At 51.2% G+C, this 24,666-nt stretch overlaps 2 protein-coding genes across 8 annotated transcripts; one reads left to right on the top strand and one right to left on the bottom strand.

Moving 5' to 3' along the window:
* Window positions 1-1,650: 1,650 nt before the first annotated feature.
* On the top strand, window positions 1,651-10,374 carry PHKG1 (phosphorylase kinase catalytic subunit gamma 1). Its single transcript, XM_082358623.1, has 10 exons — window positions 1,651-1,819; window positions 4,002-4,093; window positions 4,629-4,807; window positions 5,241-5,295; window positions 7,721-7,786; window positions 8,064-8,227; window positions 8,610-8,700; window positions 8,837-8,990; window positions 9,136-9,261; window positions 9,629-10,374. Exons 2-10 carry the CDS (start codon window positions 4,011-4,013, stop codon window positions 9,872-9,874), a joined length of 1,164 nt encoding a protein of 387 aa, XP_082214749.1. The 5' UTR covers window positions 1,651-1,819; window positions 4,002-4,010; the 3' UTR covers window positions 9,875-10,374.
* On the bottom strand, window positions 10,238-24,536 carry SUMF2 (sulfatase modifying factor 2). Of its 7 annotated transcripts, none has more exons than XM_082358630.1 (9): window positions 23,462-24,536; window positions 20,470-20,626; window positions 17,170-17,284; window positions 16,692-16,736; window positions 16,176-16,449; window positions 15,259-15,314; window positions 12,668-12,773; window positions 12,343-12,487; window positions 10,238-11,083 (listed from the first exon to the last, which is right to left on the bottom strand). In XM_082358630.1, exons 1-9 carry the CDS (start codon window positions 23,604-23,606, stop codon window positions 10,999-11,001), a joined length of 1,128 nt encoding a protein of 375 aa, XP_082214756.1. In that variant the 5' UTR covers window positions 23,607-24,536; the 3' UTR covers window positions 10,238-10,998. The 7 variants fall into 7 exon arrangements, with proteins under 7 accessions (XP_082214756.1, XP_082214757.1, XP_082214758.1 ...); XM_082358631.1 differs by having other exon boundaries at window positions 12,668-12,752; XM_082358632.1 differs by having other exon boundaries at window positions 16,176-16,326.
* Window positions 24,537-24,666: the final 130 nt, after the last annotated feature.

Here is a 24,666-nt window from a genome sequence, read left to right as displayed (position 1 = left end):
TTATGCTCTGCAGTTTTCCTACTTTCAAATATACCTTTCAGAGTTTCCATTATCTGATTTTTTTTTCCTGTTAACTGCAAGGTGAGTGAAGTGCTGTTGAGTAAGTGAATTATTCAGTTGTTACCTCCTTGTCCTCAGCGGTGTTCTTAAGAGTGCCCCATTCTGTACCTAATCACTCACTTCCTGAAAGAGGCCAAGACTACCTTGCCCAAGGACCAAAATGACCACAGACAATTCACTACTGGCCAGTCCCTCAGCATATTCCCTCCTGGGTTCATCAGTGGGCTCGTTTGCCCATTTTCCTAAAGGCTCAGGACCTCTGAGTTCATAGTGTTAATGCCCCTTACGTTCAAGGTGTGATGCTGTATGGTGGGTACCCAAATGTGGTTGAATCACTGAATCAAAGGAGAATGAACCACTGACAATAAAATGCAAGAGTCTTGGCTGACCTGGCCTGCCCCTGGTGGGAGCCATGGCTACGTAGAGAAGGTCACAGGGAATAATCCACCAGGTGTATTGGCCTTTTGCCCTAAAGTCAGAAGGGATTTTTATTATGTATTGAAAGTGTAAGCCAGCAGGCGTCTGCAGCTTAGAATCGGGGAAAAAGGCTTATTGACAGTAAGTAAAAGGAGAGTTCAGTGTTTTCATCTTTGGAACCAGATGTTGCATCTCGATAAGCTGGAGGCCGTTAAGGATAGGAACAGAGTCATTTACAACTCCTTTCTGTATAGCAGTTCAGCAAAGTCTATCCCCAGAGTGGAAGAGATGGCGAGCGTGATACAATGGAAAGAGCACGTGGGCCTACATCTGAGGTTCACCTAGGCCCTCCTACTCGCCTCATCGAGCAAGTCACATTCTCTCTAAAATTGGCTTAATACCAGAATTTTGGGGGCCCAATGAGAGTGCATATGAAGTGCATTGTAAAATGCTCATAAAATGGGTTTTTGTGGGCTCAGCACCTGTATGAAGCAGTGTATTACCCCTTTCTTCGTTTGGTATATTAGAAGAACTAGGGGTTTGAAGAACAGGTAGCTTTAGAATGAGGGTGAGCATTTAAAAAGTGTCTACTTGTGTGCCAGCATGTTTCGTACATTATTTCCAACTCTGTCAGCCTCTTAAGCTAGACTCACACCGATGAGGACCCTCACCCAAAGAGCCTAAAGCCACACACGGTTAAGAGCCCATGTGCTTTTCCTGGCACATGGAACTCCTCTCATTCATTAGAAACTGCAGGCTGAAGTTAAGGATGAAATGGAGGCAGATCAGAGATGGGGTCCTGAAGGGAATGTTCCCTAGCCTTTGAGGTCTGCATTGGGTCAGGCAGCCACACAAACCGTAGCTGAGCGGGTCCCTGTAGCAGCCAGGGCTGCAGCGTGGGCACGCCAGTGTGCTGGGGTGTCTCCAGGGCTCTGCTCTCAGCACACACAGGAATGGCTCCCAGAGAAGCCAGCGTGTTCCCAGCGAGCTGGCTTTATCTCCTCTAAGCCTGGAGGTTGAGTGAGCTCCAGAGGGAAGATGGGTCACCTTGTGCTGTCCTGCCTGCTCCCAGGCCACCGGAGCTTCCCTCACCCTCCACCAGAGGTCACCCCTGCTGAGCCTTGGCCTGCACCCCAGCTTTGCAGCTGGGATTTATTTTTGGCACATCAGGCTTCCGTCCTCAAGTAGCAAAGCCTGAAGGAAGAGCAGCAAGATATCCTGTTCTGGCCACAAGCGTCTGCTCGGGACACGCTTCAGCTCTCTGTTGTCCCCTGTCCCCAGGGGGCTCCTGGACCTTTGGGATTCCTGTCACGTTCATTCCAGGGCCTGCGAGGACATAGAGGTGAGTAGCTGGGTGGGGAGCGGGAGAGGCTGTGGCGTAGAGAAGACAGAACCCCCCACATCCATTAGACCCACCTCTCCCTGCTTCTGAAGGCACATGGGCCCAGAAGAGTGGCAGCACTGATTCTCTAAGTTTCAGGGAGGGATGTCATGTTCCAAAAAGGACCAGGCTACCTACTCCCGTTTGGGGACCCTTTCCAAAGGCATCTTCGGTAAGGCATGGGGAATGCAGGCGGGGGCAGTGGACAGAGGCGCGAAGTTGGCCCCAGGTTAGGCCTAGAGTAAGGGGATGAGGCAAGATAGACCTCCGCCGCCCACCCCAGGAGACGGGAGTGCTGCTGGGGCTCAGTGGGGCCGGTTGTGCCAGGGAATGGGCCCTGATGGGACGGCATCCCGGGCTGGGTCCACATACACCGTCTGTGCAGGGAGGGCTGCAGGAAGGAGAGACCTTTCCTTGCCCAGCTTTGGGAGGTGGGGGGAGGAGGGGGAACAGATGCCCCTCGTTTAAAGGGCTTACCAGGGACTGGGCTAGTTTTTGTGGGGAACAGACACTGCGGTGCTCAGCTGGGGTTGCTGACGGGGGTGGAGCAGAGGCGGCTCCAGAGCCTGCTGCTGGCAGAGGACACTGTTGTTATTCTCATCCTTCCTCTGGTAACCAGGCACCCAGCAGTGGGGACGCCAGCCTTCCTAGAACAGCCGGCCTGTCCCGAGGCAGCCAGGGCTGCTGCTTGGCTGGTCAGCAAATTGGCCTCTTTGACAGGCCAGACCTTCTTGGACCCAGAAAGGGCGGTGGAAATGGGACCGGAGGCATCTTTGGCCCTGCTGAGAGGCAGCTCGTGCCCATTTTCTATCTGCCCCTCTTCCTGTTGGTACAGAATTTTCTCCATTCCTCAAGTCCTCGGTGTGAGATAGGAGTTCCATACCCAGTGGCCTCTATGTTCCTGAAGCAAAGCCGGCCAGCTCCTCTGGGTCTAGGCCTGAGTGTCCTGGCTCTGTTCTGTCCCACACTGCAGCAGGACCACTCAGGGCTCATTGGCCATCGTTAGGTAGGACACAGGGCATTCTGAGGACATGACCCTCCTGCTGGCAGGAACCTGGACCAAAGGGACACCTCCAGCCATTGACTTACATCTACGGAGCAGCACCTGCGACACACCTGCACTGGGCACAGTGGGGAGGGATGGTTGGGATGATCTAGAGATGATCACGGTGGGATAGAGGTGAGACAACAAGTGATACCAGAGGCTGGGACCAGGACTCACCCATCAAACTCTGCATCAGAGCACCTGGCACAGTACTTCTCTGAGTATGAAAGGAAGGAAGGAAGGAGGGAGGGAGGGAGGACAGAAGGAAGGAAGGAAGGAAGGGTCAAGGGGGGACAGTGATCACAAAAACTAAGGGCGGAACGGGTGAGGAAGCAGCAATGGGAAGCACAGCAAGGCTGTCCCAGGAGGAGGGGTGTTTTCTGGGTAGGACAGTTACAAGTGGGGGAGATAAGGAGAGGTTATGGGAGCAGCCTATTTGAAAATGAAACCATGAAGCTTCTCACCTTTTCCAGAAGTGCAGAGAGCAGGCCGAGGAAAAGCAGGACCAGCCTCGTCGCCTCAAAGAGGAAAGAGCACTTTAATTTGTCCTTTGCAGAATTTCTCGGTGGTGCTTTCTAAAACCAAGCGTGTGCTGGCCCTGTCAGAACTAACCTTGCAGCCTGGTGGCCCGATTCCTGCCTCGAGCCTGAGCTTGGGCCTGGCTGCCCATCTATTGCTCCTATCGGGGAGCAACAACTAACAACGAGAACATGCCGGGAGCCACATGGTCACCTGGGGTCACGAGAGTTTACAGCCAGTGGGCAGAAGCAAGTTGGGCTCTTTCCAAAGCTTTTTAAAAAATACATAAACATTTATTTTGAATATTCACAAGAGGCCAGACCTATGCCAGGAAATACGAAGATGAGGGAGAGGGACTTCCCTGGCGGTCCAGCGGTTCAGACTCCGCACTTCCAGCGCAGGGGGCACGGGTTCGATCCCTGGTTCCTCTGGGTTCCTGGTTACCAGAGGAAGGAACTAAGATCCTGCATGCTGTGCGGTGCAGCCAAAAAAAAAAAAGGGAGAAACGGTTTCAGCCCTCAAAGAGCACATCCCCCAGGTCAGGATGGCTGACCGCTTCTTTCTGTTCCCCTCTTTAAGGAGCTGAACATGACCCAGGACAAGGCACTGCCGGACTCCCGTTCCGCACAGGGTTTCTATGAGAACTACGAGCCCAAGGAGATCCTGGGCAGGTAAGGCCCGGACCTTCCCCATGAAGTTCTGTCCTGGGCTCCGGCCAGCACTGCGGGCAGGATCCATCTCTGCTTGACCCTGAGCACTGACCCCATTTCCATCCCGAAAGCACTGTCCACTTGGAGAATCTCTCAGTTCGGGGTCCTGCCCTCCTGCACCAGGATGGAGGAAGCGGGTATAAGAGCACCCAGATTAGAGACCTCTACCAGCAAGGAGCTCCCCCAGTTTGGGGCCAGGGTCAGGAGTCAGGTGTCAGAGAGAAGCTTATGGCCCTGAGAGGGCCATAAGAGAGCTGAGAGAGCTTCTTCCTCCGTGCCGAGAAAGAGCACTGAACTAGGAGCTAGGAGGCCCCAGAGCAGGCTTCCTCCTCTTGGGCTCCAGGCAAATCGCCCTCTCTGTGCCTTCTTCATCCTACCATCCCCCAAAGCTCACAGGGAGCTGGGGGACAAGGCAGGACATCTCTGCTGCGGCCTGGATCTGGGCCTCCCCCTGGGCTGAGGGGCCCCGGGGATGATCTGTCCTCTGCACCCCCAGGGGAATAAGCAGCGTTGTCAGGCGCTGCATCCACAAGCCCACACGCCAGGAGTACGCTGTGAAGATCATCGACGTCACGGGTGGGGGCAGCTTCAGCTCCGAGGAGGTGCAGGAGCTGCGAGAGGCCACACAGAAGGAGGTGGACATCCTGCACAAGGTCTCAGGACACCCCAACATCAGTGAGTGACGGCCCCGAGCCACGGCGCAGTGCCCTGCCATGGGTCTGCTCTGATTACCCAAGCCAGGGAGTGTGGCCCCAGTGCAGCTAGCCAGAACCACCAGTGTCTCCTGCACCCCGAGGCCCTGAAAGCCCAGTGCCCAGAGGCTTGAGGCTCCCGGCTCCACCCTCTCTGCTCCCGGGAGTCAGCTCTAAGCCTCCTCTTCCAGCCCCACAGAAGGGGTGACAGGCAGGGCTGGGTGCAGGTGCGGGAATGGGAGTGTGAAGTCCCTGGGTGCCCCCTCCCCTGGTGCGCCTCCTTTGAACACCATCGCGATACCCCTTCCAGCTTCTGAGTCCGGCCACAGCGGCCTTAGTCCCCTTCCCCTCGCGCCTCCACTGCCCCCGCCTGGGTTCCTCTGTTGCCAGAGACGAGTGAGCCATTTCCATTTCAGTACAGCTGAAGGACACTTATGAGACCAACACTTTCTTCTTCTTGGTGTTTGATCTGTAAGTACCCAGGCCTGGGGCCTATTGGAGAGGCTTCTATTGTAGTCCCCCACCCAGGGCTTCCTGGAGACGAGCAGCCAGCCCCTGGCACCGTGGATGCCAAATAAGGCCACAGACGCTTTAGGCAGATCAGCCCCTGGAGTCAGGCTGCCAGGTTTTAGATCCTGGGTCCATCACTTATGGGCTGGATGATTTCTGTCAGTATCAGCTTTCCCATCGGTGTTGCAGGAGGAAAATGGCACAGTGACTGGCACAATGTAAATGCTAATAATTATGAACTACCATGATGATGACCATGGTGGTCATTCAATACTTATTCTAGACGTTGAGGATACGCAATCCTACTTCATGCACTAATTTTCACAGGGTGTGAACAGAAAGCAATCAAGTCATAAAACACACACAGAGTTACACATATATGTAAAGCTGAGCAGGGGTCAGAGGGAGTGGGCAGGGAATGCTCTCCAGGAGGTGACCTGAGCAGAGACCTGGATGAAGGGAGGGAGGGATCTGAGCCAAGACCTGGAGAAGGAGCCTCTAGCAGAGGGAACGGCCAGAGCAGGGGCCCGGCAGGGGTGGGCTTGGCATGTTTGAGGCTCGGCAAGGAAGTCAGGATGGGGGAGTGGAGCAAGCCTGTGGCGATGGCAGGATGCAAGGTCAGTCAGTACCAAAAAGCAGATTATGCAGGCATTTTGGAGGTAAGAATTTTTGGAGGGCCAAGGGCAGGAGGGTGATGTGATCTGACTTACTTTTATAAAGGATCCCACTGACTGTAAGGAGGCAAGAGTGGAAAGGAGGAAGCCAGCAATATGGGGGCAAGAGGCCCAGCAGGGAGACAGTGGTGGAGATTGTATTTGGGATGTGGTTCAAAGATTGACGTCATCATCGTTGTCGTCAGCAGCAGCATCAACAGCAACATGTCACCATGTTTGTGCACCAACAGGCCTATTGAGATGAGCTCCTTGGTTCAGGGCCCTCTGCCCCCAGGGACCAGCGGGCCTTTTAGCTGTGAGAGCCTCTGTTTTCTCAGGAAAGGAAAAACGATACTGTCCATCTCACCAGGCTCCAAGCATCAAATTCGAACACCACAAAGTGTTCTGTGAACCGTGCACTCAGACTTCTTGCCGTTTTTACTGGAAAAGGTTCCCAAGGAAGGGAACTCTCCAGCTCCCATGCCCCCACTCCATTGAGTCCTCACTAAAGGACACACACCTCTGTTGCACGAATCATTGTTGGAGAGCTGTCTTGACTTCTCCATACATAACTGCTAATTTAAGGACTAGCTTTACTTGAGAAGATTATTCAAGCAGATTTTGTATTGCTGGAACACTTCATTGTGTAGTCATACTGAACATGTGCAGTGTTAAGTTTTTCTTGGAGACACAATTTAACTTGGCCTGTGTGTACAATTCAACCACCAGCTCCAGGAAGGCAGGAGCCTGCTGATGGACCTTGCAGGGTCCCAGTGTTGTTGACTGGTAAATCTTTTTGCTGCTGCTGCTGCTATTAGTGAGTTCTCCTAGCGTGTTTAAAATGGAATTAAAGTGATCAAAACTGGAGGCACACACTGCCTTTTAGGGACACAGTACCAATCGTGTATGAAACAAGGCTCACTTCTGTAATTTCTGGGTTGCTCCTCAAACAGAACTCAACTCCCCGCCCCACCAGTTAAGTTCAAGGATTTTCTTGCCTCCCTCAGATACTGGCCAGAATTCTTCCCTTGGGCTCTGCTTTTCCTGGAGGAGCAGGCAGGATGCACCTTTCCTAGGACCCCTCCAGACTTGCCCAGCTCTAGCTGTCTCAACTCTGTTCGGTGGCACTGTCCTGTAGAGTCCTTGGGGGCAGCTCAAATGTCTCTAACCTTTGAAGAAGTTGCTTGGGGAAGCTATTTTTAATGCTGCCCCAAATTGCCCTTCAGGGTATAACTAGATGATTCTAGCAGAAACCTCTTTCTAGATCATCCCAAGTGAGAAAATGGAACCGCAATTCTTAATGCTAAGAAATCCTAAAATAGGTAAAACTGCTCTTCCATCACTACTGTTGCTTGTTTGTTCCTGGGGAAAACCAGGATACTCCTGTCCTTCTGATGTGGGTCTGGGGCCTTGTGCCAGTGGCTCAAGTTCCCTCTCCCCCCTCCCAACCCTGACTTTGACCCTGAGGGATCCCAGTCCATGCTGTCACTCCCACACACGGGGGGACCTTCGCACTGGTGCCATCCCCCAGCCCCCAGTCTCGTTCTTCTTTCAACCTTCCGAGACAGCCTCTCCACTCACTTCCCTAGCTCCTCCCCACAGACCTTGGTCCTTTGTGGGGAGCAGCCCACTTTGCCCCTGGAGGTGTTAGGGTGGGAAACAGTTTTCTGGGAGCAGGGTAAGGAGGGGGTAGCATTGGGGCACATCCAGCTACAAACCCTCTGTTCCCACAGGATGAAGAGAGGGGAGCTCTTTGATTACCTCACTGAGAAGGTCACCCTGAGTGAGAAGGAAACCAGGTGGGGTCCACTTGCCCCTCTCCCTACTTCCGGCCTGAGTCCCTTGCTTAGGCACCGCGGTCTTGGAGGAGGCGTGGCATGCGCCCGTCTGGGTGGGCAGTGTGCTCCGCTGGCTTTGGTGGCCTCCTTTCCTCCTTGACTCAGCCAAGGTAGGCCTGGCCTGTCTTGAGTCCTCCCTCACTTGCAGTCCAGCTGGCTTACGGGCTTTGGTGTCCCTGCCTGTTACCTGACCCTGCAGAGTAGCAGGTGAAAGTAACCTGTTCCTGTCCCACCCCAGAAAGATCATGAGAGCCCTGCTAGAGGTGATCTTCACCTTGCACAAACTCAACATCGTGCATCGGGATCTGAAACCTGAGAACATCCTCTTGGATGATGACATGAACATCAAGCTCACAGACTTTGGCTTTTCCTGCCAGCTGGAGCCAGAAGAGAAGCTGCGAGGTCCGGTAACATGGCCTTGGCCCATGTCAGGGGCTCAGGCTCTCTCCTCAGCTCTCCTAGGAACAGAGGTTGCCTGGGTTTCCCCCCCAGAATAAAAATCCTACCATTTCAGGGCTGGGTGTTTCTTCCCCGGACTGGGCTGAGCCAAGTTCCCACTGCCTGCATTCCAGGCCAGGATAGCTAGAAGTGACCAGGCCACTGACGGTCCCCCATCGGGTGGCCACAGGACCCAGCACCCTGGCCCTGCCCTTGGCCCTGGGCCAGGCCTGTGTTCAGAGAGTCCCAGCCCAGCCACCACTTTGGTTCCTTCTCCATTGTCTCTTTGGGCTTTCCTCTTCCAAGTGCCTCTGCTGACCTGTTCTGATGGAAACTGTCCCTGCAGAGGTCTGTGGGACGCCCAGTTACCTGGCCCCTGAGATCATTGAGTGCTCCATGGATGATGACCACCCTGGCTATGGGAAGGAGGTGGACATGTGAGTGTGTTGGGGGGAGGGAGGTGACCCGGAGGGACAGGGATGCCCCCACGGCCGGGAGCACCTGGCTGGGGAGGAGGGCGCGGTGGGAGCTCCAGCTGGCCCTCCTGCCTTCCTCCCTGCCGCCCGGTGCCAGGTGGAGCACAGGGGTCATCATGTACACCCTGCTGGCCGGCTCCCCACCCTTCTGGCACCGCAAGCAGATGCTGATGTTGAGGATGATCATGAGTGGCAGCTACCAGTTTGGCTCACCAGAATGGGATGATTACTCGGACACTGTGAAGGACTTGGTGAGAGGAAAGGCCTCCTGGCTCGGGGGTCAGGCGAGGGGCAAGTACAGTGGGGAGAGGGGAGTGTACCGTGCATGCCACGGGATGGAGGCCCTGCCAGGAGGGACCCCCCACAGACGTCTTCCGTTCTGTCTCGTTCTCTCAGGTCTCCCGCTTCTTGGTGGTGAGCCCCAAAGGCCGCTGTTCGGCAGAAGAGGCCTTAGCGCATCCCTTCTTCCAGCAGTACACGGTGGAGGAAGTGCGTCACTTCAGCCCCCGGGGGAAGTTCAAGGTACTTAAGCTCGCCTGCCACTCAGGGGCCCGGGGCAGGTGCCGCAGGCCCCTGAAGTCCGAGCTCCCGGTGCCCTTCTTGGGGACTCCTTACGCCCACCGGGTTTCCAGAGCACCCACCCTTCTCCTCCCGCCCAGCCCTGTGATGGTTGCAGCTCAACTTCTGGCTTCTGGCTCCGACAGCCTTAAGCCCTGCGCCTGGGTCGGGTGGGAATGGGGGTATCGGGGGTGGGGGGCGGGAACGCTAGGACAGGCCCAGCGGAAACCACACAAGCCTTCGTGGCAAACAAGCTCAGGGCCTGCCGTCACGGACTGGGAAGGAAACAGGCCGCGGAGCGGGTCCAGCTCTCAGGCCAGGCCCTCCGCAGGTGATCGCCCTGACGGTGCTGGCTTCCGTGCGGATCTACTACCAGTACCGCCGGGTGAAGCCCGTGACCCGGGAGATCGTCATCCGAGACCCCTATGCCCTCCGGCCCCTGCGGCGACTCATCGACGCCTACGCTTTCCGGATCTATGGCCACTGGGTGAAGAAGGGGCAGCAGCAGAACCGGGCGGCGCTCTTCGAGAACACACCCAAGGCTGTGCTCCTCTCCCTGGCTGAGGAGGGCTACTGACGGGCAGGCCGGCAGGGCAGGTGGGACGGGTGTCAGGCTGGAAGGAGAAGCCACTGATATGGAGGGCACAGGAGTGAGAGCGTGTGCAGGCCTCTGTCCAGAGGGGGCACTTGGCCCCGGCCCGGACCCCAGGCGCTGGGGCCACTCTCCCGTCTTGGAGGCGTCACGCGGTGGTCAGTGCAGTTGGAGCCAGGCCCACGGGGTGGGGGACCAGCTGTGGTCCAGAACCAGGAGCACGCTGCCTCTCCATGGCCCAGCTATACCACCATGTCCGCTTGTCCTCACGGGAGGCCCACAGTTACTGACACTCGGTGCACCGCCTTTAGGGTCCCAGGGTGAGGATGAAAGAGAACAGTCTGAGAATCGCAATCACAGGAGATTTTACTGACCTCACAAAGTCCAGTGACACCACGGGAGCAGGTTCTTCTCTGGGGCCATGTTTTTAGAGGCATAGGGCAGCCCTTACATAACTATTAATAGAAAGGGAAGCTTCTGCTGTTTGTCTTTGTGGAGTATTATTCACTCTGTGCCTCCCATGATACGCAGTTGCGCCTGGTAAATCCGTCGTTCTCCTAGACCCTTTTAAGACTGACATTGTGCTTTAAAGAGCCCACAGAACTGCATTTCACATACGGTGGAAACTAGGTTCCCTTGGAGGTGCGTGAAACCCCACAAATAAAGCAAATGAAGGAATCATTTTCCTTCTACAGCAACTTGCTGGGAAAACAAGGAGACCTGGGGAAATTCTGCCTTGAGCAAACAATGTCAGGTCCCCGGGTCAGACAGCGAGAAAGGAGGAGGGAGCAGATATAAAATTTTTTCACAAACTGCCTTTCAGAGCACTGTGCCCCAACTGTTTTGAGTATGTGGCCCCCATACGGTCAATATTTGACCTCTAAGAGAAACATCCGGCTCCTGGGCACAATCAGTAAGTTGGGCCCCTTCTCCAAGAGACAGTGGCGCCCCTCCGCGGAGGTCAGGGTCCTTTCCTGCCCGGGGCAGAGGTGCCTGCCGCAGAGGATGGGGGAGGGGATGGACGCAGTCCCGAGTTTGGCTGTGTTTGGCATGTGGCCAGGGAGTGCCACGGGTGCCACGGGGGACTCCTCTCGTCTCTGTGTGGGTGCTCACAGCTCCCCAGGTGGTCGGCCTACACTGGAAGCGCAGCGGAAGCCTAGGTTGTCTGAGGCTGAATCTGGAGTGTTGCCCATCCTGCCACCAGAGAAGGGGAGAGACAACGGACATTTGTTGAGAAAGGGACCCGGGGCCTTACCCAACTCTCCTGCTGCAGCTCCCAGGGCCTGCTGTGGTCTGGGGCGCCTGAGGACTGGTGGGGGGGCATACACAGTCTGGAAAGGAACCTAGTGTGAGGGTAGGGCCTGAGGGTGTGCCATTCCTGGGGGAAAGGGGTAAGAAGGGACCTTGGGACAGAGTGGAGGAAGTGAGGGTGGTCCTGAGAGACTGAACTGGAAGGAAGGAAAGGCCACAAGTAATAACTTTGACTGTCGGTAGTTTAGAATAACTCAGCCGAAGAAAACCTGTCGGCAAGAAGTGAGACTATCATAGCACCAATCAGTACCTCACACTTTCCAAAGAAGTTTCACATGTATTCCTTCATTTGCCATTTCCCTTACTGCTCTGGAAGGAGGGTTTTGTTCACCATCTCACAGACCCAGAGTCAGACACTAGAAAGATTTAAATGTCTTGCCCAAGGCCAACCACTGCTTCAGGGGCACAACAGAATCAGTGGCAAACCCAGTTTCCTGGTCCCCAGGCCAATACTTTCTCCACTACTTTGTCCTAAAGAAAAAGGTGAGGAAAATCCAGGGGGCTCAATGTATCAAACGCCTGCAAACCTGATACCCTGAGGCCACAGGAACAGTGGCTTCTCTACAGTCCTTACAGAACCCAGGAGCAGGAGGAGTTGCAGGGAGATTAACCAAAATAAATCTACAGATGAACAAAGCAGAAAGTCCTAGAAGGGGACTCGGGAGCCGGGGACTCTACCATTCAGGTGCCACCACTAGCCATCTGTGTGAAATGAGCAGGTTCCAGGACCTTCCTGAGCCTATTTTTTCTTGATTGTAAAACAAAATGGCTGTAGAAAATGACTTTTCATGTGCACACTCGTTGGAAGAGTCAATATTTCCATGGCCCCTGGCCATGACCTATCGATGTGGCCATTCCACTTCCCTCTCTCTGCAAGCCTAGCTCTGAGGACAAGAGGGGAAACCACATAATTAAGATGCTGGACACAGAGTCTGCCTTGGTGCTGACTGCTGGCAGGAAAAGGCACCAGCAGTCCCGGGCTCTTGGCTTTTCATGGCAAGTGTGGCTTGCTTCCTCTTCTGTACCCACAGCCCCCAGTGGAGGGGGAGGCACGGCAGTGGCGGCCATGCCAGATCTGGTGCCACCTGTGCTCTGGGAGACCAGGACCCAGACCCTCAGCCCCCAGCTACTGAGCCCCTCACCTGGTGGTGACCCGGGCCCGGTGATTGGCAGAGCCGTCCGCCGTGTCGATCCAGGACGCCCCCCGGAGGACACGCATGTCCTGGTCGGCAGGCTGGTATGGTGACGCTGTCCACTCCCACACGTTGCCCACGAGGTCAGAGAGCCCTGAAGCACAGCGGCGGGTCTGGCCCAGGCTGGGGAGCGCCACCCCCGCCCCTCCTGGCCATCGACGGCCCTGGGGAGCTAATGCTTCCCGGTGCTGCTTCTCTCCACCTCATCTTTCAGGCAGGACCATCCCACCAACGAAGCTGTGAACGCTGACAGCAACCCGATGAGCAATCTTACCGTAGTTGTTCTGTGGGGGGAAAGCGTTCACCGGGGAGACTCCGTGGAAGCCATCCTCAGCCTTGTCGCCCTTGGGGAACCTTCCCTGAGGGGGGAGAAATTTAGACTAAAAGATTTACCATCCCGTCCCAAGGCAGCTGCTCCCATCTGCCCAGAGGAGTTTAAACCAAGGCCATCTTGCAGTATCCTCTGGGGTAGGGGAAGGGCACGGGGCAGTGACCCGAGGTTCCCACCCTGACCTCCCAAACCAGCTGCTTCATGTCCTCCACCATGACCTCCTGGCTGGATTAGGAAGTGTGTCGTTTCCCCTGTGTCCACACCAGGCTGCCCCATTCCCACTTTCTCGACTTCCTCCCCATGTGCCTTGAGAAGAAAGGCTCTGCCTCCCCTCCTCCATGACCTGCACCTGTCTCCTCAGGAACCAGGATGCTCATCCTGTGCTCCCCTGTACCATCGCTTTCCCTTCTACCACCAACAGGCTTAACTCTCCCTCATCTGCTCTGACCCTGCCTCCCTCACCTCCTGCTTTTTACCGCCAAAATTCTGGAAAAGTAACCCGTATTAGCTGATGCAATTTGTTCAGCTTGTTCATTCTGCTTCTCATTGAAATTGGAGTTCAGCTGCCCCTGCTCTATGGAGGCTGATCTTATGAAAGGGAAGATGAAGGGGTTACAATTTACTCATCGCCAACCATGTGCTAGGGCTGCTACATCTGTCTTTAATGCTGACCAGGTTGTGAGGCAAGTATTCTCTCCCTTTAAAAAGCTAGCAACCGGGACTTCCCTGGTGGTGTAGTGGTTAAGAATCCACCTGGCGGGGCTTCCCTGGTGGCGCAGTGGTTAAGAATCCGCCTGCCAATGCAGGGGACACGGGTTCCAGCCCTGGTCCCGGAAGATCCCACATGCCACGGAGCAGCTGGGCCCATGAGCCACAATTACTGAGCCTGCGCGTCTGGAGCCTCTGCTCCGCAACAGGAGAGGCCGCGATAGTGAGAGGCCAGCGCACCGCGATGAAGAGTGGCCCCCGCTTGCCGCAACAAGAGAAAGCCCTCGCAGAGAAACGAAGACCCAACACAGCCAAAATAAATAAATAAATAAAATTTAAGAGATAAGCCAAAAAAAAAAAAAAAAAAAAAAAAGAATCCACCTGGCAATGCAGGGGACACGGGTTCGAGTCCTGGTCCGGGAAGATCCCACATGCCGCAGAGCAACTAAGCCCATGCGCCACAACTACTGAGCCTGCGCTCTAGAGCCCGCAAGCCACAACTACTGAGCCCGTGTGCCACAACTACTGAAGCCTGCACTCCTAGAGCCCATGTGCCACAACAAGAGAAGCCACCGCAATGAGAAGCCCACGCGCCGCAACGAAGACCCAACACAGCCAAAACAAACAAACAAAAAAAAACTAGCAACTGAGACTCAAAACAGTTTAATTTATCAAAGATCCCATGGTGAATAAGTCAGATAAGACTTTTTGCAAAGCTGTGATCCCAAGATCATCTAAAAGGTCAGTCTACCCCTCAGGCCCTTTTCAAGGCTTCACCCTAAAATGCTGGTGCTGGGCTCCCCTCATGCTGCAGAGTCCCCCTGGGGGATGTCATTCCTGCCTACAGTGTATGCTGTTGACTCCAAACCAGTTGCTCTGACCCAGACCTCTGTCCTAAGCTCCAAACTCATACTTTCAACCTCTTACTGAGCATATCCATGACCCAAAGGCAGCTTAAGCTAGGCTGATCCTAAACTGACCAAGTTCTATCCCTCTGACCCCCAACATGCATATTATCTATTCTGGATAATGGTCACACCAGCACCCTCTTGCCCAAGCTTGGATTCATGCTTGAGTCCTTCTCTCTTCCACTCCTCCATGTTTGGCGAAGTACCAAACCCTGTCTCTCCTCTCAGGCCGGCGTCTCCCACCTGGCTTCCTCTCGATTTCACTTTCACTTCATGCAAGTGTTCACATGCCCGGGCCATGGCCGCAGCCTTGGATTCAGAGACCTCCTGCAGCTCTACTTCATTTGATCCCACACAAATTTTCAACAATCAGCATCCCCCAAATCAAAATGATGTTGTCGCTCCCCTGTTTCAAGACCTCTGTCGGCTCCCCACTGCCTGGAGGGTAAAATCTAAAACCACATCTTGGCACCCCTGGTCCTTCATAATCTGCCTCCAATCCACTGCCTACTTCATCTCCGATACCTCCTGTTTCCCTGTGCGCTAGCCTCTCCGAGTCTGGCATGTCTCTGAACACACAGCACCCTTTCCTAATCCACTGCTGACAGGCATGTTGTTTCCTCCACTTTTCTCGTGGCAAACTCCGGCTCAATCAGCTCAAATGGCATGTTCACTGTGAAGTCACGCCCTGCTCTTGCAGCACAAGAGAGCACACTCCCAGCACACCCCCCCAGCACATGCTGCACATCTTCACTATACAGCCCCACCACGTTGTCTTCTGCTTTACCCCTTTACCAGCTTTCAGTTCCATTAGAACACTAAGGCCTCTGAGTCCCACAGCCTAACACAGTGTCTAGCCCACAGCAGGTCTCAATCAACACTCTGAGAAGGGACAGGAGTGAGGAACGTGTGTCTTACCTGCCACAGGTTGGTGCGGTTTGGCTGGAACTCGTTTCCCCAGGGGTAAACCTGACCTGCCAGGAGGGCAAGGAGACAGCGGAGGAGGGAGAGGTGAGGAGTTGGGGAAGAAGGGAAAGGCAGAAAGAGCGAGGCAACCGAAAGGAAGTGAGGAAGTGATGAGAACAGAAGAGTAAGATTACTTACTTTTACTTCCCACACCCCTCCCTTCCACTCACAGTATTGCACTCGGAGGCCCTGGCTTCTGATTTGCTCCAGGACAGGACAATTCTAGGTGTGGTTCTGACCAATGCCATTCTGCAAACTATCTGTTACCAGCTCATGCTGGGATAAGTACAGAAACTGAGAGTAAGCACTGAGAAACATGTTCGTTAGACTTAGACTGGATAAATGAACAAGCAACCTCATTTATCACATTCATAACTTTGACTATTGGTATAGCCAGTGTTCATTCAAAGACTGTGTAGAGGTGTTGAATATGGGAAATTGCTATTTCACTCTAACTTTGTTTAGCTAGGATTGCAAACTAACAAAGTTATAAGCAAATAGCAATGTTATATTAATCCCTATACAGCTATGGAAAAGGTATACAGTGTAGGTAATCCTTTTCTTTTTCCCTATGCTATGTTGTTCTGATTATACTTATTGAAATGGAACATGTCTGTAGACTCTGCAACAATTAAAAAAATATATGTCTGGTTTTTTCATTCCATTTTCCAGTTATTAATTTTTATGCTACTTTATGGAAGTATTGGTCTGAGACGGATTAGAAATAACACCACCAACAACTGGTCCATCACTACACAGTGTAAGCAGCACTGCTCTAGGGAGCACAAACCTGTCCCGCCCTTTAAAGCCCCCCATGCAAGGCAGGATGGGGAGAAAGAAAAAAGGGAAATCGCTTAGCATCTCTATACCCTTCAAGCCCCCTCGGGCAGCAAACTCCCACTCTTCCTCAATGGGCAGCCGTTTCCCCCGCCAAGCACAGTAGGCACGGGCATCATTCCAGCTCACGTGTACCACTGGGAGCTCCAGTTTCTCTCGGATGCCAGAGCCGGGACCTGCAGGCTGATAGCCAGGATGAAGTGAGACAAGCTTCTGGGAGCTCGTGGAAGTCTGAGGAAGGCTAGGCTTAGGGTGCCTGAGTTCAGCTTTTACCACAGATGGAGCAAGGAAGTGGGAAGAGAGAGCCTGGTGAGTGAGGAGAGGTCCAGAGTCAGAAAGAAGGACTAAACATGAGACGAAAGGGAGAAATGGGATGGGCCAGGGGTACAAGGATTAGGGCAGAGAAAACAGGGTGGCTTGGCTGCTTCCCTGAAATTTCTCTGTCATCCTTTTAAACTCAGTATTTCTAGATGGGCAAGGGTCTAGGGAAGCCAGGCCTCCCAAGAGTCAACAGGGGTAGAAAACAAAGTAGAGGAACCAACCCTTACCTGCCTCCAGAATGCTCTTTCCACTGGAAGCCACCAGAGAAGAGACTGCAAAAAGGAAGGAACACGACTGAAAAGATGCTCTGACCCAGCGAGGGCACCTTCCTGGCTGACACCCAGGAGGCAAAGCAGAGACTTCAGGCTGAGACTCAGGTGGTCCAAGTGAGGCTGTGTCCAAAATCTCACCACCCGTATTGGAGGGAGGCTTCTCAAGGGGTTCTCTTTCTGGTCCAGGGACTATCCTGAACCCTGTGTGTATCTGCATCTTTACAGAGTCTCTATATATAGAAACCAGCACAGGGTGAACTTCCTGGGAGTGTGTGTTCATCTGACTCTTCCAGGGTGGGTCTCTCTTGCTTCCTCCCTGCCTCTGGTTCTCAGGTTTGATTCTCTACTGTGGCCCAGGGGACCCCAGATCCCACAGGATCCTCTGTCTAGGTCCCACTCCCATCCCCTCAGTGGCAAACCTAGGTTCTCTTACCTGCATTTTCTGGGTTGCTTTGTTTCTAAGCTCATCAGAGACAAGGTCCTCAAAGACAAAGCTCCACCCAAACACCTCAGCCTCTGTCTGGTACTTTTTCTCCCTGACAAACTCCCTGAAAAGAGATGTTTCATATGGTTTAGCTAATAGGGTTCTGTGCTCCACCCTCACCCTCTCCTGCTCCAGAACACCTCATACACCCTTATCCTATTAGTCACACATCACAGAATTTTCATGAACTACAAGGAATTAACCTGAGAGCCTGAGCAGATTTTCTTTTAAAATCTGTTGCTGTGTGTGCAGTTCACAAACAGGAGAATTCACTCTTTTTGGTGTATAGTTTTGTGAGTTTTGACAAAGCACGTAGTCACTATCACAATCAAGATACAGAGCAGTTCCATCAACCACCCCCTAAAATTCCCCTATGCCTCTGCAACCACTGATCTGTTGTTTGTCTCTATAGTTTTGCCTTTCCCAGAATATAAATTCACATAAATTGAATGACACAGTATGTAGTTTTTGGGGTCTGGCTTCTTTCACTTAGCATACTGCTTCCAAGATTCATCCCTGTTCCTTTTTTTTTTTTTTTAGTTTGCTGCCTTTCATTGCTGAGTAGTATTTCATTGGATGTATAGACCATATTTTGTTTATCCATTCACCAGTTGCAGGTCATCTGGGTTACCTCCAGTTTTTGGAGATAATGAATAAAGCTTCTGAGAAGATTCAAGGGTGGGAATGGGTCTCTCTTCGGAAAGGTCTTCGTCACATACCTAATGTCACAACAATCACAGAAGGGAGGCAGAACAGGGGTTATTATCTCCCTCTAACAGATGAGGGAGATTGAGTCAAACAAAAATGACTTGCCGAGATTTTAGAATGGATTTTCATATAGTTTGGTACGGCTGAGCAAATTTCAGCAAGCAGATTTCCAGGGTAAGATGGATTGTTTTCACTGGGCTAAGAGTACTCCATCTGTGCCAGACCTCTGATATGAGAAGACATTGTTCACCCATCAAAGGGGCACTGAGAATGGAGGAGGAGATGAGATTTGGTAGCAATACCTATTTACCGACCGCTGACCACCTGAACGGTTTGAGACTCTTTTACCAGAGAGGCAAAGACAGATTATGGGTTCTAAGAAAAGTTTAGGGGCTTACTGGAGGTGACATTATATTTCCATAATATAAAAGGTCAATTTAAAATATAAAAGAATGCATCTAGGGCTTCTCTGGTGGCACAGTGGTTAAGAATCCGCCTGCCAATGCAGGGGACAGGGGTTCGAGCCCTGGTCCGGGAAGATCCCACGTGCCGCGGAGCAACTAAGCCCGTGCGCCACAACTACTGAGCCTACGCTCTAGAGCCCGCAAGCCACAACTACTGAAAACCGCGCACCTAGAGCCTGTGCTCCGCAACAAGAGAAGCCACCGCAATGAGAAGCCTACGCAATGAACAGTAGCTCCCGCTCGCTGCAACTAGAGAGAGTCCACACGCAGCAATGAAGACCCAACACAGCCAAAAATAAATAAAATAAAATTAAAAAAAAAAAAAAAAGAATGCATCTACCTAGCTAGCTATTTCTGGTTGTCATGATGCGGTGCAAGCCTGATCAGAAGTGATTTCTCCTTTGATTTTAATAACTTTCCTGTTTAAAAATATTTTTTTAAAAGCATATATAACATCATATTATAGAAAAACAAGGAAATAGAGGTAGGTAAAAAGAAAAAAACTAAAATCATCCATTATCACACCAACTAAGATATACCTGTCCATATTCTCTCCCTCTTCACCCCACAACCAAGGATTTTTAAATTGCTTTCAGAAGGTGCTTCCTGTAATTATTTTCATTTGGAAGTCACAAAAACATGAGCAGAATCCGTCACCTAATGCCATGTTGCAACTTCCAGGTCTTTTTTAATGCATACACATTCTATACATATAGTTTTAAAAAATGGGATCATACCCTATTTAGTATTTTGTAACCTACTTTCTTCACTTAACACTTCAAAACTATCTCTTTTTGACAACAGGATTTTTGAGGGCTGCTAAGTAGTCTGTTATATTGATACAATATGTTTAAGTGATTCTAAAATTGTTAACATTTGTTTACAAGATGACATTGTAAATGTATTAGCGTTGTATCAATAGCTAAATGTTTTTTGGCTAAATGTTCTCGGACAACTTTTAATTCTTCAAGACAAATCCTTAGAGGTGGAACCAGTGAGTCAAAAGGCCTGAGAGTATACTGACAATCCTTATGCTGATTTCAGCCTGTGTCTCCTGAATCAAATTCTCCCCAAAACTTCTTATCCTGAAAAGTTTTAAGTCCACAAATGTAACATTTAAGTCATTTCTCACATTTGCTTTATTGTCTTCCCATCCCCTCCTCTTCCTTTCCCTCTCCTCTCTATATACTCCCTCCTCTACCATTTGAAGGTAAGTTATACATATGTCCTGGATCATTTTCTACTTTGGCCTACCCAAAACATATCACCTTGGAGACACTGACGCAGCTCAACATGGCTTCTTAGATTAAGCTGGAACCAAAATGTTTGATTCTGGAAACAACGCCATTTCCCTAAGTAAATGTAAAGGGAATTTAAGGGACTCTCAGCTACTATGACCCTTCTCCCAATTCCTTCTCCCGTTGCAGAGGTTTCTGTTCAGTGTCTGACTTCTGCCCATATTTCTCAGCGCTATGCCCAGTGCACTGGACAATCCACTGGCTCAAGAGTCAGAGGATCTGAGTTCCAGGCCCAGCTCTGCCACTAACATAAACTTTGGACTTCAGATACTTTTTTTTTTTTTTTTTTTTTTTTTAAATTTTGGCTGCGTTGGGTCTTCGTTGCTGCACACGGGCTTTCTCTAGTTGCGGTGAGCGGGGGCTACTCTTCATCGTGGTGTGCGGGCTTCTCATTGAGGTGGCTTCTCTTGTTGTGGAGCATGGGCTCTAGGTGTGCGGGCTTCAGTAGTTGTGGCGCAAGGGTTCAGTAGTTGTGGCTCATGGGCTCTAGAATGCAGGCTCAGTAGTTGTGGCGCACGGGCTTAGTTGCTCCACAGCATGTGGGATCTTCCCGGGCCAGGGCTCGAACCCGTGTCCCCTGCATTGGCAGGCAGATTCTTCAACACTGCGCCACCAGGGAAGTCCCTGGACTTCAGATTCTTCATCTTAAAAATGTAGACAACACTTATCTCACTGTACCATTGCAAAGATGATATGTGGTAGTGAACAAGCTAATCTCCTTTTAAATATTATGAAGATTAGAAAAGCCTTTACTTCTCCTGGAAGAACACTGGATGTACCTGAAGTCTTTGTTGGTGACAGGAAATATGTCGATAGCAAAGGGTTTTACCGTCACCTCCCGGACAGGTCCTTCACCATCTCTGCCATCTGGTGAATTTGTCCCCATCTGGAATCTCCCACCTGGTAGCTGGACCATGTTGGTCATCTGCCCATTCCCTGCAGAGAAAAAAAGAGTCGAATATATATAAAAGAAGTGGCAATATTTGGATCATATGTAAAACTCATAATGCTATAATGAATAAAACAATGGAGGCTTAAAAAATTTGGCTTTAGGACTTCCCTGGTGGCGAAGTGGTTAAGAATCCGCCTGCCATTGCAGGGGACACGGGTTCGAGCCCTGGTCTGGGAAGATCCCACATGCCGCGGAGCAACTAAGCCCTGTGCCACAACTACTGAGCCTGCACTCTAGAGCCCACGAGCCACAACTACTGAACCCTTGCGCCACAACTACTGAAGCCCGCACATCTAGAGCCCGTGTTCCACAACAAGAGAAACTACCTCAATGAGAAGCCCGCACACCACAATGAAGAGTAGCTCCTGCTCACCGCAACTAGAGAACGCCTGCATGCAGCAACGAAGACCCAACGCAGCCAAAATTAAATAAATAAATAAATGTATTTTTTTAAAAAAATTTGGCTTTAAGTTCTTGTTCTGTCACTCAATTTGCTGGGTGACTTTGGGCAAATTACTTAGTCTGGATTTCAATTTCTTCATCTGTAAAATGGGGATAATATCTAACTGAAATGCATGGCTGTATTAAAATAATGTGTGAAATGTTTAGTGCATGGTAGGTTTTCTTTCTTTTTTTTTTTAATTAATTTTATTTGGTTGCGCCAGGTCTTAGTCACGGCATGCAAACTCTTAGTTGCAGCATACATGTGGGATCTAGTTCCCTGACCAAGGATCGAACCCAACCCAGGCCCCCTGCATTGGGAGCACAGTCTTTTTTTTTTTTAATTTTATTTATTTATTATTTTTGGCTGGGTTGGGTCTTCGTTGCTGTGCGCGGGCTTTCTCTAGTTGCGGTCAGCAGGGGCTACTCTTTGTTGTGGTGCGCAGGCTTCTTATTGCAGTGGCTTCTCTCATTGCGGAGCACGGGCTCTAGGTGCACGGGCTTCAGTAGCTGCAGCACACAGGCTCAGTAGTTGTGGCTCACAGGCTCCAGAGCGCAGGCTCAGTAGTTGTGGCACACGGGCTTAGTTGCTCCGCGGCATGTGGGATCTTCCCAGACCAGGGCTCGAACCCGTGTCCCCTGCATTGGCAGGTGGATTCTTAACCACTGCGCCACCAGGGAAGTGGCCGGGAGCACAGAGTCTTAACCACTGGACCACCAAGGAAGTCCTGGTAGGTTTTCAACAAATGTTTATTTCCTTTCCTTACCTCTCTATTCTTCTGCACAACCTTTTGTCCCAGCAAGATAAATCTAGACACTATACTCTGAAATACATCTATCAACTTTCTACCCATACTACTGCTCATGTTGTTTCTCTGACTCTTCCTTTTCACTTGTCTGAACTCTTATCAATTCGTAATGATTTTCACCATTATATCATATGCTCCAGAAAGAAAAGAACTACATCTGTTTTGCCAGTGTATCCCTGGCACCTAGCACAAGTGCACAATAATTATCATCAAATGACTGAATGAACTGCTTTACACTTGCTGTTTGGATACCTCCAAAAATCATAGAATTAAAAGGATCTTTATTTCAACCTCCTCATATGACAGGAGGAAACCAAAACCCAAAGGGAAATGACTTAAACAGCCAGTTAACAGGAGAAACCAAGGTCTCCTTACTTCCAGGTTAGTGCTATTTCCAAAAGGTCACACTTCTCTGGCTTGACGTACTATTTCGTTATGTTTCTACCTAACGGTGTCTAAGTAGTATAATTTCCCTAAAGGCAGAGTCCACATCTTTTCATGTTCCCCAGTATCCCATCTTTGGCCCTTTTCTCATTCTCATTCTGACACACTCACACATGATTTCGCCCACTTTAAGGGGGGTGAGGGTTGGAATAGAGAAAGCAGGAAACTCTCAGATTAAAAGGGAATTAAGAAACAACATACAGGGACTTCCCTGGTGGCGCAGTGGTTAAGAATCTGCCTGCCAATGCAGTAGGGACAGGTTCGATGCCTGGTCTAGCAAGATCTCACATGCCGCGTAGCAACTAAGCCCGTGTGCTACAACTACTGAACCTCTGCTCTACAGCCCTTGAGCCACAGCTACTGAGCCTGCGTGCCACAACTACTGAAGGCCACAAGCCTAGAGCCCATGCCCCGCAACAAGAGAAGCCACCGCAATGAAAAGCCGGCACACCACAACGAAGAGAGTAGCCCCCGGCTCGCGGCAACTAAAGCCCATGCGCAGCAATGAAAACCCAACACAGCCAAAACAAAACAAAACACACACACAGACAATAGCAATATATGAATTTTATTTTGACACTAATTCAACAAGTAAACTATATTTTTAAAACATTTACAGTAGGTGAACTTGAACACTAATTGGATGTTTAATGGTGTTAAGGAATACGGTTAATTTTTTAGGTGGGAAAGTGATACTTTTTTTTTCGTGACTTCTTGTCTTTTTGGCTATTCAAGTTAAATATTGAGGAATAAAATTGTATCGTGCCTCAATTCACTCCAAAATGAATTTCCCAGGGAAAGGGTCCCAAAGAAGCAAGATTAAAGCCATAAATTGGCAACCGTTTAAACTAGGCAACGGGTACGTGGTGGACGGGAGAGGATCGTTTTATTCTTTTTTATGCTCAAAAGATTCCAGAATAATAAGTTAAAAGTAAAAAAGAAGTGAGATACACCTCGCCAAGTTGGCCGCCTCTGGGAGGCACCTCCGGCCGCTGCAAGATCGCGCAGGAAGTGGGCAGACCGGCCATCGACTCTTTCCCCGCCGGGGCCGAGCGCCCCACCCCTTTTCTCCTGCCTCCAGGGACGAATGGCGCCAGGGGCAGTCGGGCAGGCCAGCACACTGACCTAGTTCGAGCCACGGGCCGGAGAGGAGCGACAGCAGAGTCAGCAGCGGCGACAGCGAGATGGCCATGCCGAGAACACTACCCCGGAAGCCCCACGAGGAGACGCGCCACCGTGCGGGTCTGCTGCGCACGCGCCCCGCGCGCATCACGTCGGCGACCGTGCCCTGCGCACGCGTGCGCACTGCTCCTCTACGCGGCCCCACCTAGAAATTAGTCCTGGGGCCGAAGCTCCAGGGTTGCCCGGCCAAGTAATTAAGAGAAGGCAATTTTCTCAGCGTTGGGGTTGAGAGACCCTGCCATTCCAGAAGCCCCTTCTTTAGCTTGTGAACATTTGGACGGACTGATTTCCTTCCCTTTTGTGCCCTGGAGTACCATCGCAAGATCACAGAAAAGGTTTCAACTTCCAATTTATTGTACGCTCACTGTAGGCAACTGCGAAGTCCTCAAAACGCAAAGCTTAGCAACACACAACTTCCCTTTCAAGGTCTTCAAATATATTGCCACAATATATGTATTTTGTGGCAACATGTAGAAGAGAACAGTAATTTGGGTGAGAAAAATAGGACACTAGAGGGTTTGGGAGGGATATCAGCCTAAGCAAGGTTCCGAGGTGCAAAAATACCGTCTTGCCTGAAAATCTCTTACCTCACCTGGTCCTAGTCACCACGCCTTCAGCCATGTATTTAACCTCTGCCTTTCCTATTTTGCCACTTTAGACTTGCAGCTCTAGTTCCATCTTTCTACTCACTACAACGTAACATTTCTGGGAAGCAGTTTAGCAAAGCTACTTCAAAAGCATGAAAAGTCCAATTTATCCAATAGTTTTTTTTTACTCAAGAGCAGCCGTCCCCAACCTTTTTGGCACCAAGACCGGTTTTGTGGAAGACAGTTTTTCGAGGGGGGCGGGGGATGGTTCAGGCAGTCATGCAAGCACTGGGGAGCAGCAAATGAAGCTTTGCTTGCTTGCTCCCTGCTCACCTGCTGTGCGGCCTGGTTCCTAACAGGCCGCTGAACAGTACTGGTCCTCCGCCCAGGGGTTATGGGGGACCCCTGCTCAAAAGGATTTATACTAAGGAAGCAGGAATGCTTTCAAAACCTTAAGTTACTTACGTCTTATTTATAACTAGCATAAAAATTGAAAACTTAAATGCTTAATGACAGGGAACTATTGGAGATAAATTAAAATACAATCATTAGAAGAATTAT

This window comes from Balaenoptera borealis (assembly GCF_965194805.1).
Source record: "Balaenoptera borealis genome assembly, chromosome: 16".
Taxonomy (NCBI): Eukaryota; Metazoa; Chordata; class Mammalia; order Artiodactyla; family Balaenopteridae; genus Balaenoptera; species Balaenoptera borealis.
The sequence above is the reverse complement of the archived record's forward strand: the minus strand, read 5'-3'. Positions and strand labels throughout refer to the sequence as shown.